The sequence below is a fragment of the Palaemon carinicauda genome, chromosome 2 (genome assembly GCF_036898095.1).
Source record: "Palaemon carinicauda isolate YSFRI2023 chromosome 2, ASM3689809v2, whole genome shotgun sequence".
Taxonomy (NCBI): Eukaryota; Metazoa; Arthropoda; class Malacostraca; order Decapoda; family Palaemonidae; genus Palaemon; species Palaemon carinicauda.
The window spans coordinates 49,395,250-49,411,000 of NC_090726.1; the positions used below are offsets into that span (position 1 = coordinate 49,395,250).

Consider the following 15,751-nt stretch of genomic DNA (forward strand, 5'->3'; position numbering starts at 1 on the left):
TATATATATATATATATATACATACATATATATATATATATATATATATATATATATATATATATATATACAGTATCAGTATACACACACACACATATATATATATATATATATATATATATAATTTATATATACACACACACACACATATATATATATATATATATATATATATATATATATATATATATATATATATATATATATATATATATATATACGGTATCAGTATATATATATATATATATATATATATATATATATATATATATATATGTATATATATATATATACGGTATCAGTATATATATATATATATATATATATATATATATATATATATATACGGTATCAGTATATATATATATATATATATATATATATATATATATATATATATATGTGTGTGTGTGTGTGTGTGTGTGACTGAAACCTCCTATTTCACATTGTAGGCCTATGCGTATACGCCAAGCTGATCAGAACACCTATTCCCTTTAATAATTACAGACCAAATCTATAAAATCTATGCATAAAACAAATGCAATGAAGAAATCCTTTGAACTAATATATAATTAAACATCTTTTCAACTTAGAACATTAGTCAAAGGATATATGTTAATAAAGTATGATAATATAGCCTCAATGGATAAAAACAAAAAATCAATATCATTTTTTTTTATTTTCTTTCTGGCTTGTAACTAAAATAATATATTTCAAGAAACATTTTTTTGTTGTTAAGCCGAAGGTCGTAGGCCTATGTATTGGCGCCATAATAGAACAAGGAAAATGCTATATACTATAAAATCGGGTACGTTTTAATGTGTGTAACTATAATAAATGGAATAAAATACATGTTAATGGTATTAAATAGTAATTGAAATACCTATTAATTGGTAAAGGAAACTTCTAATGTAAGAACATTTATGGGGAATAATGTTAACGGATGTAGAAACAGCATTGGAGATACGCCTCAATGTGTAGAAGACAATGCTCTGATAAAAATAACAATATATATATATATATATATATATATATATATATATATATATATATATATATATATATATATATATATATATATATAATATTAATGCATATAGGAAACTATATCCAGTGTAAAAAACATATATGGTGGAAACACAATCTTAAAGGCACGTAAAAACAGCATTGAAGACACGTGCTAATGGGTGTAGAAGACATTGTTAATGGGTGGTATAAATAGCAATGGATATCCATGGTGGGTGGGTGGCTATTAATGGATATAGGAAACTTTAACCATTGTGAAAAACATCTAATGTGGAAGCACAATGTTAGCGCACGTAAAAACAGCATTGAAGACACGTGCTAATGGGTGTAGAAGCCATTGTTAATGGGTGGTATAAATAGCAATGGATATCCATGGTGGGTGGGTGGCTGGCAGACCCCCCCATCTCTCAGTCTCGGCACCATTAAGACTTGCGCAGCCACTCATACCATGGAAACCATTACCAAAGCCTCTATCTCCATGAATTTCCATTGACAGGTAAGTCCCATTGAAAAAATCGTCAAGCCCGTGCCTCCGTGAAGGACCTACCCTCGTCCTGGGATCGAAAGGAACCCCCATTAGGACCCAAAAATGGGCGAAAATCAAAAAATTTCATGGGAACTCTGGGAAAAATTCATGGGGGGACTCGGCATATTGATTAGGGAGTCAGAACTCGATGGAAGATATGTATGTAATTAAGGCGAATTGGGGTTTTTTATGGGTTAATTTCAAATGGGTGGAAGCTCAATGGGTTAATGGGATCTAAAAGTGGACATTGACTCCATTTTAATGTTTTATTTATTATATATATACATTTTATTTAGGTAATATACACAAAACGAGATCATGTTTTGCCGTTGCCGTACCAACCCTTCCGATGTGTCCTCCTCGGAGGTAAATTACGAAAGTGAAAATCGTTGTAATTTCCTAATAACGTAATTTATATACGTATTTTATATCATTTATATATATTTAATATTTTCCTATTGGTTTACACGTAAAAGTTCCATATAATCTATCATTGTAATTAATTATCCTAATTTATTTACATTTGCAGGTGTTGGCAGCCCTGGGATCCGTACCAACCCCTCCAATGTGGCATCTTCAAAGGTAAATTACGAAAATTAAATCATTCTAATAACCAAATTATTGTAATTAATTTACGTATAACATATCAATGATATATATTTAATAAATATATTTAATTTTACATGTATAATTTCGTTTAAATACGTAAATAAATGCACTCAAATTCCTTTATTTACATTTGCAGGTGTTGGCAGGCCTGGGTTCAGCAAAATGACCTTAGTCGAAACTACACCATTTGAAGGTTGACATTTTTAAAGATTTATTTATCTTTTATTTAATGAAATGGCCGTTAATATCTTGATTTACCTTTCTTAGTATGATAGACTGACTGTTAATAATTACGTTTATATCGTGATATGAAGTGAAGTTGTGTAATGAACGAATTGAGGAAATTGATTTTAATTGGGCAGTTTTAACACCTGTCCGGTTCCTATAAATGGTTAATTAATTTTTAATGATATATTTGACTCATTTAATCATTCAAGAGTTATATCTAAGCCATTTAACACCTTTTATTACGTAACCAATAGATTTAATTAAGTAATTTAACATTATATATTTCTGAATTTGATTTGCTAAGAATCGAAAAACCAAGATATTAATTGTGATGAATAACCGAATTTCCTTTTGGTTGTGCTTCTGCATGCAATTATATTTGATTTTATTATTTTAAATTGTATTATGCATGCATTATCGTGATTATAATAAGCCTTTGACTATTTAGAATGCTAATTGAGGAAGTTTTGTCTTTGCAATATTTAGGTTTCTTTGTTTTAAGTGGCCCAATAGGCCTTCCGGTTATTTGCATTCTGAAATTAGGCTGTATTTAGGATTAGAATATAAATTGATAGTCTATTTTGGATATATTTTATGCTAGAGGCATTGACTTCAACAGCCTTCTATAGATCAATGGGATAACTACCGGCTACATGCCCTATATTATTAAGCTTCACTATTATCAATCCCTTTCGAAATTTCATGTTTAGGGAACTGAAAATTCCATTTGGTATATCTATTTGAATAGATATACATGCCCAAGAGGTCAGCTATATTCTTATTTCAACATACATACATCGTAGCCTAACCTAACCTTGGGAGTCAACTCGTAACCTAACTTCTAACTTCTTGACCCCAGCATTTGCCGTTCAGCTAATAGTTTCTCCTGTACTGTGTGCGTATTTATTCTGCCTGTGTGCTTTCCATTATAAAAGTGCAAATTTATCAAAAGAATTTTGAATTGTTTTACAGTATAGTGTTAAACTTAGGACTAGCCTAGATAATTCCGCCGAGATTTGCCGGCCTTGGTTAGATTGCGTCGATTTTTCGGGATAAGATATTGTCGGTCAAAAGGAGGCTACAATATTTCTTAAGTGGCTTGTTTTGAAAGTCAAGTAACACAAAGGCTAAGGTACGCTACTATAATATGTGAATTATTGTGGTAGATACCAGATGCTATATAGCAAAAGGAGGCTACATTATTTCTAAAATGGCGTATTTTGAAAGTCAAGCAACGTAATAGGCTAAGGTAGGCTACTATAACATGTGCATTATTGTGGTCGATACCAGATGCTATATTGCAAAAGGAGGCTACATTATTTCTAAAATGGCGTATTTCGAAGGTCGAGCAATGTAATAGGCTAAGGTAGGCTACTATAACATATGCATTATTGTGGTAGATACCAGATGCTATATTGCAAAAGGAGGCTAGATTACTTCTCAAATTGTCTATTTTGAAAGTCTAGCAATGCAAAAGGCTAAGGTAGTCTACTAAAATATATGCATTACTGTGATAGATACCAGATTCTATATTGCTGTGGTTTTTTATTATTTTTCAATTTTTGTGAGATCTTTCTGGTTTTTGTGGATGAAAACTGAAAAGCTTAGCATTACATTTCCTTTATCTACCAAGACATTCCACCCAAATTTTGGGGGCCAGCTGACGTACAAACAAAAGGGAACTTTTCTTCTCTTTACTCCTCCCAGCCTGACAAGGGATTTCCTTCACAATGAAAGGAAATTGCATGGTCACTCATAACACTGTGATGTTAGATTAAACATTAAAGGTTTAAAGGCTGCTCTTGAATAGCAGAGGCAAGGGACAGTAACATTGCCCTATCAAGCAGGACAATGCCTTAGAGACTGACCATATTACATATGATCAGCGCCAAAGCCCCCTCTCCACCCAGGCTAGGACCAAGGAGGGCCAGGCTATGGCTGCTGATGTCTCAGCAGATAAACGTATAGGCTCCCCCAAACCCCGATCCTTTTGAATATTTATCAAATGAAGAATGTTTTTTTTTTTTTTTTTTTTTCTAGCAAAGTCAGTATATTTGTATTTCTTGGTTTTATTTTCTGTGACTAGTGAATCAATTAAGACTTCCGGTCTTTGTTTTATTTTTTCTTAATGTGTTCTGTATGATTCCAAATCGAGTAATCCCTCAGCTAATGCAGGTATCACATCCCAAGACCTCCTCCCCGAACAGCTGAAAAATCTGGAAGTAGATACAGAAATATACGTAATAATTTTGTTTTTATAATTTTTTCAGATTTTGATATAAATTGGAGATATAATCCTAGAAATGGTATACATACATATACCAAGGCACTTCCCCCAATTTTGGGGGGTAGCCGACATCAACAAATGAAACAAAAACAAAAAAGGGGACCTCTACTCTCTACGTTCCTCCCAGCCTAACAAGGGACTCGACTGAGTTCAGCTAGTAATTATTATATGAAACATATAAAACTTCTCTGCCTAAATAAATCCGCAGTATAAAGAGGCGTCCAAGACGTAGATTTACATATACAGTCTCTCCATGAGGTCAACCAGCTCTTGCCCTTTTCCAGTCATTTTCCCCACATTCAAAGTTGCTACTCTCATCCTCTCCTCAGATATTTTCCTTTGAGCTTGCCTCTTTAACCCAGTCCACCCGTGACTGGGTAGCCCTTGCCGATTTTTCGGAGGGATCAGGCGAGGTCCCAACGCGTTGCTTAAGGGGAACGCCCTAGCATTAATTTCATTCTTATACTCACTGACCATAGTTGTTTTGGCTAGTTTTTAATGGCCGGATGCCTTTCCTGCCGCCAACCCTCCCCATTTACCCGGCCTTGGGACCGGCACCAAGTTGCCCCCCTCAGTGGCTGGGTTAGATTTACTTAGGGTGCGGTAGGTGAACCGCGATACGCGAAGGGATTACTCTATTGTATGTTTCTCTTTTTATTATTTATTCCCTTTTGTTTTCATAATTTTTTATCTTTCCAAATATTTGTTGTTCTCTTGCATTTAATATTCATTCATTTTTGCTCGTTGGTGTAAATTTATCGTTGCCTTATTCAAAATTCTTAACTGTGAAGTGGATTCCTGAAAAATCGTTGTATTTAATTTGACCAATATTCAGGCGTTACGGATTGTTTGTTGCCTCAATTACAGTAGTGAGTATGTTTTGGTTATTAGAATTCCAGAAACAGAATTATATTTTCAAATCAGATTTACCCTTCAAGAAGAACCTAACGTAGTAAGCAGTTATATGTGCTTATTGCTGATATACTAAGATCAATCTTATAGCAGTCCATCATATTGACGAGGACAATTTATCAAGGAGAGATGAATGCATGGGCAAGGGAGTAAACTCACAAGCTTGACTGAGGCACCCAATCTCAGATGGCAACGGGAATCCTCGAGTTTCTAAAAGCCTGCAGGTGATTTACCAGAGTTATGTAAGCAATTATTCATGTGTTTCATCTTCAGGGAAGCATCTAAAAGCCTCCTCAAGAGACTAATTCACAAAGCAGTGGGACCAATACTTGGTTTGGTCCACCAGTGAACTGGATTGGTATCCAATGCCAGAGAAGTAACATGCTTATAAAACTAAACATCAAAGACCTAAGCAAAGCTAGAGCGTTATGACCTGAAAAAATTTATTCTCATAGATTTTTATGTGCATTTGGATGCAGTAAAGAAAGTTTCTAACGGGGTACATCTCGCTATACAGGTGTATGTTGTAAGAAAGGACATCATGACATTGTCTCCCTATACAGGTCAGTGGTGTAAGAAAGAATATCATGACATCATCTCCCCATACAGGTGTGTGTTGTAAGAAAGAACATCATGACATCATCTTCCTATACAGATCTGTGTTATAAGAAAGAACATCTTGACATCATGTTCCTATACAGGTCTGGGGTGTAAGAAAGAACATCATGCCATCATCTCCCCATACAGTTCTGTGGTGTAAGAAAGAACATCATGACATCATCTTCCTATACAGATCTGTGCTTTAAGAAAGGACGTCTCGACGTATCTAGCTACGGGACAGGGTTTATATAAAAAGTAAGAGAAGCTCTTGGACACCAATTTCATTATTCAGGGACTGTAACTGGGCTTTTCACCACACCAGAGGTTACCACTTTTTATGATTTAAATAATTTTGTGCTCTCCGTCATCCAGCGTCTCTTTGAGCCAATCAGCCAAGTTTTCTGGAAGCAGTTGTAGGATGCACCCCTCTCCTGATCATCATCATCATCTCCTCCTATGCCAATTGACGCAAAGAACCTAGGTTAGGTATCGCCAGTCGTCTCTATCTTGAGCTTTTAAATCAATACTTCTCCATTCATCATCTCCTGATACCCTGGTATAACTCGTAAAATAGCTGAATGTCTTTTCACACACCCTCTTCCCCACCTGAATCTTCAGCGGGGTAAAGAGAGAAGAAAATAGAGAACTTTTTAATGATCCAGGTATTGATTTTGCTAGTTATTCCATCACGTCAAAGGTTGCCACTTTTGTGACCAAATAGGCCTCTTTGCTTACATTGCTCCAACCTCCAGGGATGCAATCGACCAGATCTTCTGGCAACAGTTGAATGCAATCCCTTTTCCAGGTATCTGAGAGCTTTTGAATAACATTGACAATCCACTTATGGACTGCATCATGCATAGAACAGTACCAGCACTTGATAATTGGCCTTTCAAATTACTCAATGAATGGGAGAGTAACCCATCCTGGATCTCAATGAAACTCATAAGAATTAAACTGCTCTTAATAAGTTTTCTTACTAGCTCAATAGATTTGCAGTAGAAGGAATATGCACTTATTTAGCCTCGTGTTGATCTGATATTCTGCATTCACCTCTTTTTTGTTCAAAAGGTGACTCGCAAATAAAGATCTGCGTCTCCCTGAGTTTTCTTGACAATAGGTTTTGCAGCTCATCATCTTAAAGGTAGAGACTTTGCATAAGTTCTGTTCCGCTTCGGAAGTTTCTGTTTTTTAAATCTCGGAAATAACCAAAGTTTGGTTTTGTATGTAAGAAGTGATCTTGTATTGTACTTTGTAATTTTTCTTTATTATAAGAAAATCTTAGGCATTCACCTAGGTCGAGGCAACTTTAGCAACTCGTACCAATGGATATTGATTTCATTCATTCTTATCCTAGATGAGTAGCTTATGATAGCTCTGATGAAGATGAGAGTTAACTGCCTTGATGTTCAAGGATCAAAACAATTGTATAAGTTCTTAGAGGAGTCATCCGTGGCTTGTCATTTCTAGGAAATAATTGATCTTGCTGTATTTTTACTGTACAGTATGATATGTCATTCATACACGTTATTCTAACAGTTTATCTTTTGGTCTGGTAATTTATTGTTAGTTTATGAAGATTTGACCCAATTTACTCCCGAGTCCTTTGAAATGTTACGAAAAAGATACTTCGAAGAAGTGCAATGATTGTGTCCTGTCTGGTTCAGTAGCCCCAGAGTTCCTATTGACTTCATTTCATTAGCTACTCTGGACACCAGTCAAGCTGTTCACTTGATACATACTCTTCATTGAGAAGTATCCCGGCCCCATCCACACAATTGGTTGGTTTCTTGGGTTACAGTTTTAAACTCCTGTTATTCTTCTGTTTTATATACTCTATGTGAAGCAGAGGATAGCAAACCTGTGTTAATTTATTGATAACATTTCATATTATTATCATCATATTCTATCATGCCAATGTCAAACCCACAGGAGGATCTTTTTTAACCCTTTTACCCCCAGGCTATTTGGAAATTTCCAACCCTTAATCCCCAAGGGGTTATTTTTTTCCCAGCACATTTTGGAGTATATTTTTTTTAAATTGCTCTAACAGCCTTAATTTTCATCATAGAGAGGTCAGGTTGGTCTCATTCTCTTGGAAAATGCCTGAATTTTCTCGAAAAATTATCAAAAATATGAAAAAAAATTTTCTATAACATTTTTTTGCAAGGACGTACCGGTACGTTCATGGGGGTAAAGGGATGGCTTTTGTGAAACGTACCAGTACGTCCTTTGGGGGTAAAAGGGTTAATTCTCTGAGAACTTGATTCGACCAATAAGGGCCAAGTGGTCACCCTCGTAGAATGTGTCCCATTGTTTGTATTATTGCCCCACATGGTCATTAAGGATTGGTGGCTAATCTCCTTTTGTGGTGGTTATCCCCAGTTCTGCCAACATTCACCCTGGCTCTGTTTATGGTTACTCAGTCCTTCATTGATACTAAACCTTCAAATAAAGTTTATCCTTCGCCATCCGAACATAAAATAGATAGCTCAGTATGTCTGATTCACTTGTAAACTGTCACATTTCGACGTAACATTAAGGCTAGGTATGAGCTAATAAGACCAAAACAAACTTCATTTTTTTTAAACAATGGTTTTTACCTATGAAAAATGGACGTTCTTTTAAGCGTTATGTATCCTGCCGTTGTTTTGATAAATACTGTATAACTACCTATTCTGCTTTTGTGAAACTGGTTTTTACCTTTGAAAAATGGACGTTCTTTTAAGTGCTAGGTATTCTTCCGTTGTTTTGATAAATACTGTATAACTACCTATTCTTCTGCTTTTGTGAAATAATGGTTTTTACCTATGAAAAATTGACGTTATTTTAAGCGTTATATATCCTGCCGTTGTATTTAATAAATACTGTATAACTACCTATTCTTCTGCTTCTTCTAATTTTTACTTTTATTCGATGCTAGTATGCTATGTATAAAATTATTTGTTTTGGTTGTGCTTGTGTGTTTTTAACTTGGGTAAAGGGACCTCTATGGTACAAAATACTGTACAGTAATGTCTGGGTAAAGGGACCTCTTTCTTACATAGTACAGTACAGTAATGTTTGGGTAAAGAGACCTCTATGTTACAAAATACTGTACAGTAATGCTTTGGTAAAGGGACCTCTGTTACAAATTACTGTACAGTAATGCTTTGGTAAAGGGACTTCTATGTTACTAAATACTATACAGTAATGCTAGGGTAAATTGACCTCTATATTACAAAATACTGTACTGTAATGCTTGTGTAAAGGGACCTCTGTTACAAAGTACTGTACAGTAATGTTTGGGTAAAAGGACCTCGATTACAAAATACTGTACATTAATGCCTGGGTAAAGGGACCTCTATGTTACAAAATACTGTCCAGTAATGCTAACGATTATGTTATAATCTGATAACAACAACAAAACATTTGCTGCAAGTTTGAACTTGTGAAGTTATTATAACTTGATACTAAAAATGCACGTTTAGATACAATATTTTTTACATTTCTTATCATACGTTTAGGTCAAACAAGGTTTGAGGAATACAGTACATCTTTTGAAAAATTGTCAGTTATGATTTTGAATTATGGGTTTTTATGTAATTAATAATGATTTACTGAGACCACTGGCTTGAAAAATAAGGATATAAAAGAAATTAGTTGTAACCCGTAACATGTACCAAGTAGAGTCGAGAAATGAGGAATAAAAGTTTTGTAACTTACATGCATTCTTAGATACAAATACAAATCCCAACTGAAATCATACATTTCAGATATTGTATTAAAAGTTCATAATGAAATACAGTACTGTAATAAAATATTATTTGATGCAGTAAGTAAGGCATTTGCAATATGAAACTGGAACATTGTTGACTTGCACCTGGAAGTGGTAGGCATGTGATGTGGCTAAGGCCTATTTAGGCTAAAATTTAACAGAATTTGACTCGCAAACACCTACATGGAACCTATTAAGTTTGTACTTGTTTACTTGTCGTGGGTTTAAATCCAACCCTCCACTGAAGTCGAGTGAACTACTTCTCGGGCTGGTCCATGTCAATCATCTAACGAAGCATTTTCATTATAACTTATACAATTCTTTGAGTGTAGCATCTTCTAAATCATATGATCTTGTGAAAAGTAATGTCTTTAGTTTCTTCTTGAATTCAATTGCTCCCTTTAGGTCCTTCATTTCAGTTGGCAGTTTATTATAATGTCTAGGCTTTCTGTATAGACCTTATAAAGGATGTTAATTTGAAACCATATAGTCTTTCGAATGTTTTAATTTCTGTATAGACCTTATAAAGAATGAGAAGTTAAAACCATATGGTCTCCCAAATGGAATATTTTATAAAGGATGTTAATTTGAAACCATATAGTCTTCAAATTGAATGTTTTCATTTCTGTATAGACATTACAAAGAATGAGAATTTGAAACCATATGGTCTCCCAAATGGAATATTTTATAAAGGATGTTAATTTGAAACCATATAGTCTTTCGAATGTTTTAATTTCTGTATAGACCTTATAAAGAATGAGAATTTGAAACCATATGGTCTCCCAAATGGAATATTTTAATTAGAAGTCCTTTTACTTAAAGGTTTACCTGGGGTTCTTAAGCACGTTTATATATTTTATTCTTTTCCTGCATTTTTTCTACGCTTGTTTTGTGTGAAGCACTTCATAGTTTCTTTAATAATAATTTTTTTTTGTACAGTAATTGTGAATGTGTTGAATTTTTATGTAATAGTACAGGCTGCTACCGTGATCGGTTTCTTAGTTTTAATACATGTAATTGTAGGTTATGGATGTTGTCATATGTTGTTTTAAGTATTTAAGAGTTGACGTTAGTCGGGTAGTTCAGGGCGGAGATGACAGGTTACGCAGTTATAATATGAAAACCTTATACAGTATTCTAATACAGTACAACTCTTGTATAATTTTGTTGCATGTCAGTTAAAAGAATAATCTTTTCATTTTTAATTTATTTCTGTAAATATATCGAAATAGACCTTTAATACCTTTTGTAATGTTAGGACTTATTTGAAACCACATTGTTACAGCTGGACTGACAATTGCATATTTTTCTTTTTTTCCCACCTTTTTGTTCCCCCCGTGTAGATTTGATCTTGGGCAGCCAGTTCCTTCCTGCTTTAGCCACTATTGATTCTAAGGACGGTGAATTTAAGGCTCAGGTTGGCGTCCTACAGTGCAGGCGCTGCGCTTCCAGTTTCGTACAGGTGATACAGGAGTTTCTACAGTATTGCAAGACTTGTTGTGCTTCTCTTGTTATGCCGTACTTTATCCTGTAAATATTAAGTTAGCTTAAGTAACCTGTTGGTATTAAGTTTAGATATTAGTTTCCACCTGTAGAGTTTCAGTGCTTTTAATAATACTGTAGCATGTAATATGGTAGGCTACGGAACTGTGCTGTATATTAGAGCCAGAGGGTTTATAGAATGGTAATGCTTTAATAGCGTACAGTAATGAGTATTTGATCACCTTCATGGTAGCCCTTCATGTGCACTTCCAGTTAAACTTTGTGAACGATTGGGGGTAACGTGTATCTCACACATATAGTTGAAATTCCTTTTGAAGAAAAGTTAATGGGAGAATGAAGAGATCATGGACATAGATATCCTTTATGGAGCTTGGAATAGGAGAGAATATCAACCCTGAATGAATGATTTAAGAATGAGTGAAGTTTGTATTTTAGTTTTGTATTAGTACTTCCACACTGCATGTCTTTTAGAGCTTGAAGGAAAGGCACTGAACTGCTCCAGTATTGATTATTCACTGCATAATGTGTTTACAGTATCAACTTCTTCTATTGATTCTCCACTCGTAGTGAGTTGAACATGTTTGAAGCTTTTATGTCCATACGAGTCACAAGCCTCTTAATTTTACGATGCCTTGACACCCAGTTGAGGATGAAAAGGTATCAATGAAAAAATTAAGATGCTTGTATCTAAAGGTTCATTTGAACTTTGTATTTGTTTTAAAATGTTTTCTTGATAATTCAGAAATGTTTCTTTTTAACTTTCTTAAATGAGTTTTCAAATATTTTTATTAGTTTTTGAAGGGGCTCGAGTAGCATTCGGTAATATGTGTGCACAGTGACAAAATGTGTAAACAAAGGGATTACAGATGATGTAATGGTTACTTTATTGTAGATGTATGGTATTTTTTGTGTATCTAGAAATTGTAGATAAATCCTTTTTTTTAGCCTTAAGGGTTCTATTACTAAACTGGATTTGTCAGCTTTCATTGATTAATGTGTCCAATTTTCCTGCCATAGCAGAAAGGCCCTAACTTACGAACACTTGACTCACAAAAATTCGGAGATACAAATCCAATTGAAAATAACTAAGATAAAAATAAAAAAAATCTGTAATAAAACATTATATCATTTAATACAGTAAAGTAAATGACATTTGTAATACTGTAACCTGATATGTATTTCATATGAAACAGCTATTGTTGACCCTCGTAGCTGGAAAACAGGCATGGGATTCAGGTTAGGCCTTCCCTAGGGCAAAATTTAACACAATTTGACTTGAAAAACAGCTTCTTGAAACCTATTAAGTTTTGTAAGTTGAGGACCTTTTGTATATACATTATTCAATTAATGCATTCTTATAGTGGTACCACTATAGTATTACTGTAGTAGCCTTGAGTAAAGCTTTACTGTATGAATGTTAAATGCAGGTATTCAAGGGTAGGGAATGTTGTAGCCAAAACTTTCCAGTGCTATTTGTTTTGATGAAATATCCTTACATATTTGAAGATCTATGTAAATCTTATTGCTGAAATAGTTGTCAAGTAAGAATATGGTTTATATGTGTTGATACACAGTACATAACTTGATTTTCACTACAGTAAAACTATAGTAGAGATCATCATTGTTAGGTTAAGTTCTCACTTGTACCTGATCAATGTTCATGTTCCTGGAGTTTTTTTCTCTATTAAGTAGCTGTGTAGGTAATTGCTCATGTATTTACAGTGTTTTCTCATGATTTCCTTAATTTGTTCCTACGCATATACAAACCTTTCATCCTCCGTTTTCAGCGCAAGCTGGAAGTGCCATTGATATCATTAACAAGGTAGTCCACGGCAGGTGTTAAGCGAGGGTGAGGACCCCTCCCCCCCACTTGTCGAAAGCTTTCCGCTTATGATTTCAGCTGCAATGAGTACAGACTTACAGTTGGGCCCATAATCAAACTTTTCATTATCATCTGGCCTTGTGGATAAAAGTAGGAGGTATACTGACAAACGAACTCAGTCATTTGAGACGAGTCTCCTAGCTACTTCATTCGACTCGTTCTAAGGGAGTAGTCCACTGTGGGTGGGAAGGCGGTCATCTACCCCTTGCCACTGAATGAGTTAGTGCATCAAACCAAGTTTAGGATGGAAACTGTATGGTCTGTGCTGAATTCCATCAGAGAAGAAGACTTCATGCTTTCAGTGGATCTGAAGGATATGTTCTTGTAAGTACTCGTGCACCACTTCTTTCGAAATTACAGTACAAGTACTTCCCTTTCTTCGTTTACGGTACGACATACCAGTTTAAGATTGCTCCCAAGGTGTTCATTCAGATGTTCACCTTAGTAGTAGCTTAGGTCCACTTGCAAAGGATATATCTGTTGATGTATCTGAATAGGTAGCTGATCCTGGCCTTCTTCGCTGGGCAATTGCTAAAGGATCAAGGTCAACATAATACTTTTGTCTCAATCGGGGGATTGGGATAATCTTGGAAAAGTCAAATCAAGCTAAGGTTGAAGTACTTGGTCGTGCTGATAGACACGGCAGCAGCAAGACTGTTTTTCTGACACTTGCATCAAGCCCAAGGAGATAGTTCGTCTGTTCCTTTACAAGACGAATACCGCCTTGGCTGAAAAAGTCGTCTCAGCCACTTTTCCACACTGAAGAAGCTCTCTCCTCAAGCGGGCACCTCTGCCCGAGATCTCTTGAATGGTGTTTGAAGAATCACTAGTCAGCCTCCAGGGATCTCCTGTTTCAGGAGAACAGGAGGCTTGAGACAATCTCACCTGTACTTAGGCATTTAGAATGTTTTATCTGTTTCATGTAGTGTTGCAAATGTATTTAGGGCTTTTAATATTAAAAAACCTCTGGTTATCAGATGCATTGAAATAAAAAAGGTTCTCATTTTGAACCTTAGAAAAGGAGTATGAAGAATTTTTTAACCTAGGATCCAGAAATAGAATTGTAGAAATTTTTTAGAGAGGATTATGAAGAATTCTTTAACCTAGGATCCAGAAGTAGATTTGTATAAGATATTTAGGGAGGAATATGAAGAATTCTTTAACCTAAGATCCAGAAGTAGATTTGTATGAAATATTTAGGGAGGATTATGAAGAATTCCTTAACCTAGGATCCAGAAGTAGATTTGTATGAAATATTTAGGGAGGATTATGAAGAATTCTTTAACCTAGGATCCAGAAGTAGATTTGTATGAAATATTTAGGGAGGATTATGAAGAATTCCTTAACCTAGGATCCAGAAGTAGATTTGTATGAAATATTTAGGGAGGATTATGAAGAATTTTTTAACTTAGGATCCAGAAGTAGATTTGTATGAAATATTTAGGGAGGATTATGAAGAATTCTTTAACCTAGGATTCAGAAGTAGATTTGTATGAAATATTTAGGGAGGATTATGAAGAATTCTTTAACCTAGGATCCAGAAGTAGATTTTTATAAAATATTTAGGGAGGATTATGAAGAATTCTTTACCCTAGGATCCAGAAGTAGATTTGTAGAAAATTTTTAGGGAGGAGTATAAAGAATTCTTTAAACCCCTTTTAGGAATTAATCACATGTTTTACAAGTATTTCTTTTCACATCAAATGTTTGTTTGAAGTCATTAGTAAAAAATAGCAAATGCTGTCCAGCATCTCTACAAGTTACCATATTTGAATGGGCTCTAATATTAAGGACCAAAACTTTTGTTATACATACCTCCTCTTCTGAAACTGTATAGTAGTTTTAAAAATAACTTTTCCAGTTTTTAATGAATAACATAGGAATCCCTTGTAAGCATTGAAATTAAATTTTAATTTGAGATTTTTTTTTTCATGGATTCAATATAAATGATTTTCTTGATTAGGTCATTCCTAAATTCCTTGGTAAGTTGTAAGTACTTATGCACTGAAATGACTGGCCAGAGGACCACTACCAGATGGGGCATAATCAGGAGGAAAAAGAAGTGGGCTTGCTGAGGGAAAGAGGCCTTATCTGTATTGGTCTTCCTTCCATGACACCAATATGAAAGTTGTCTCCATTTTATCTAGTAAAGATTTGTGGATGGGGACTTCATTATAGGGTAATGACAACAGCCTCTTCTGCAGGAAAAATGCACTTGCTTAAGTAGCTCTGCTGATAGTGTAAGGCTTTAGTGAATGCTTGCTATAAGAGATTGAAGATCTGGATTGAGTATGACTTGTCGTGGCCACAATTTTCCTAATAGGGTCATCATTAAGCCTGTTAACACAATAGGGCAGTGTCCACAGGTAGAGTCCTTCTACACATCAGCAGTGTTGTTAACACGGTGCTACCTGCCCCAGT

General features: G+C 34.8%; 1 protein-coding gene across 3 annotated transcripts in view; it reads left to right on the forward strand.

Moving 5' to 3' along the window:
• Positions 1 to 1,355: 1,355 nt before the first annotated feature.
• Positions 1,356 to 15,751, forward strand: part of LOC137624823 (zinc finger protein 813-like) — a 61,347-nt gene continuing 46,951 nt past the window's right edge. Inside the window, exons 1-4 of one of the 3 annotated variants that reach the window (XM_068355778.1) lie at positions 1,356 to 1,522; positions 2,082 to 2,134; positions 2,298 to 2,354; positions 11,289 to 11,407. In XM_068355778.1, the coding sequence (XP_068211879.1) occupies positions 2,324 to 2,354; positions 11,289 to 11,407 (150 nt within the window). In that variant the 5' untranslated portion in view covers positions 1,356 to 1,522; positions 2,082 to 2,134; positions 2,298 to 2,323. Of the gene's footprint in view, positions 1,523 to 2,081; positions 2,135 to 2,297; positions 2,355 to 11,288; positions 11,476 to 15,751 lie in introns of those variants that run through there. The other 2 variants (XM_068355785.1, XM_068355791.1) reach the window with 2 other exon arrangements.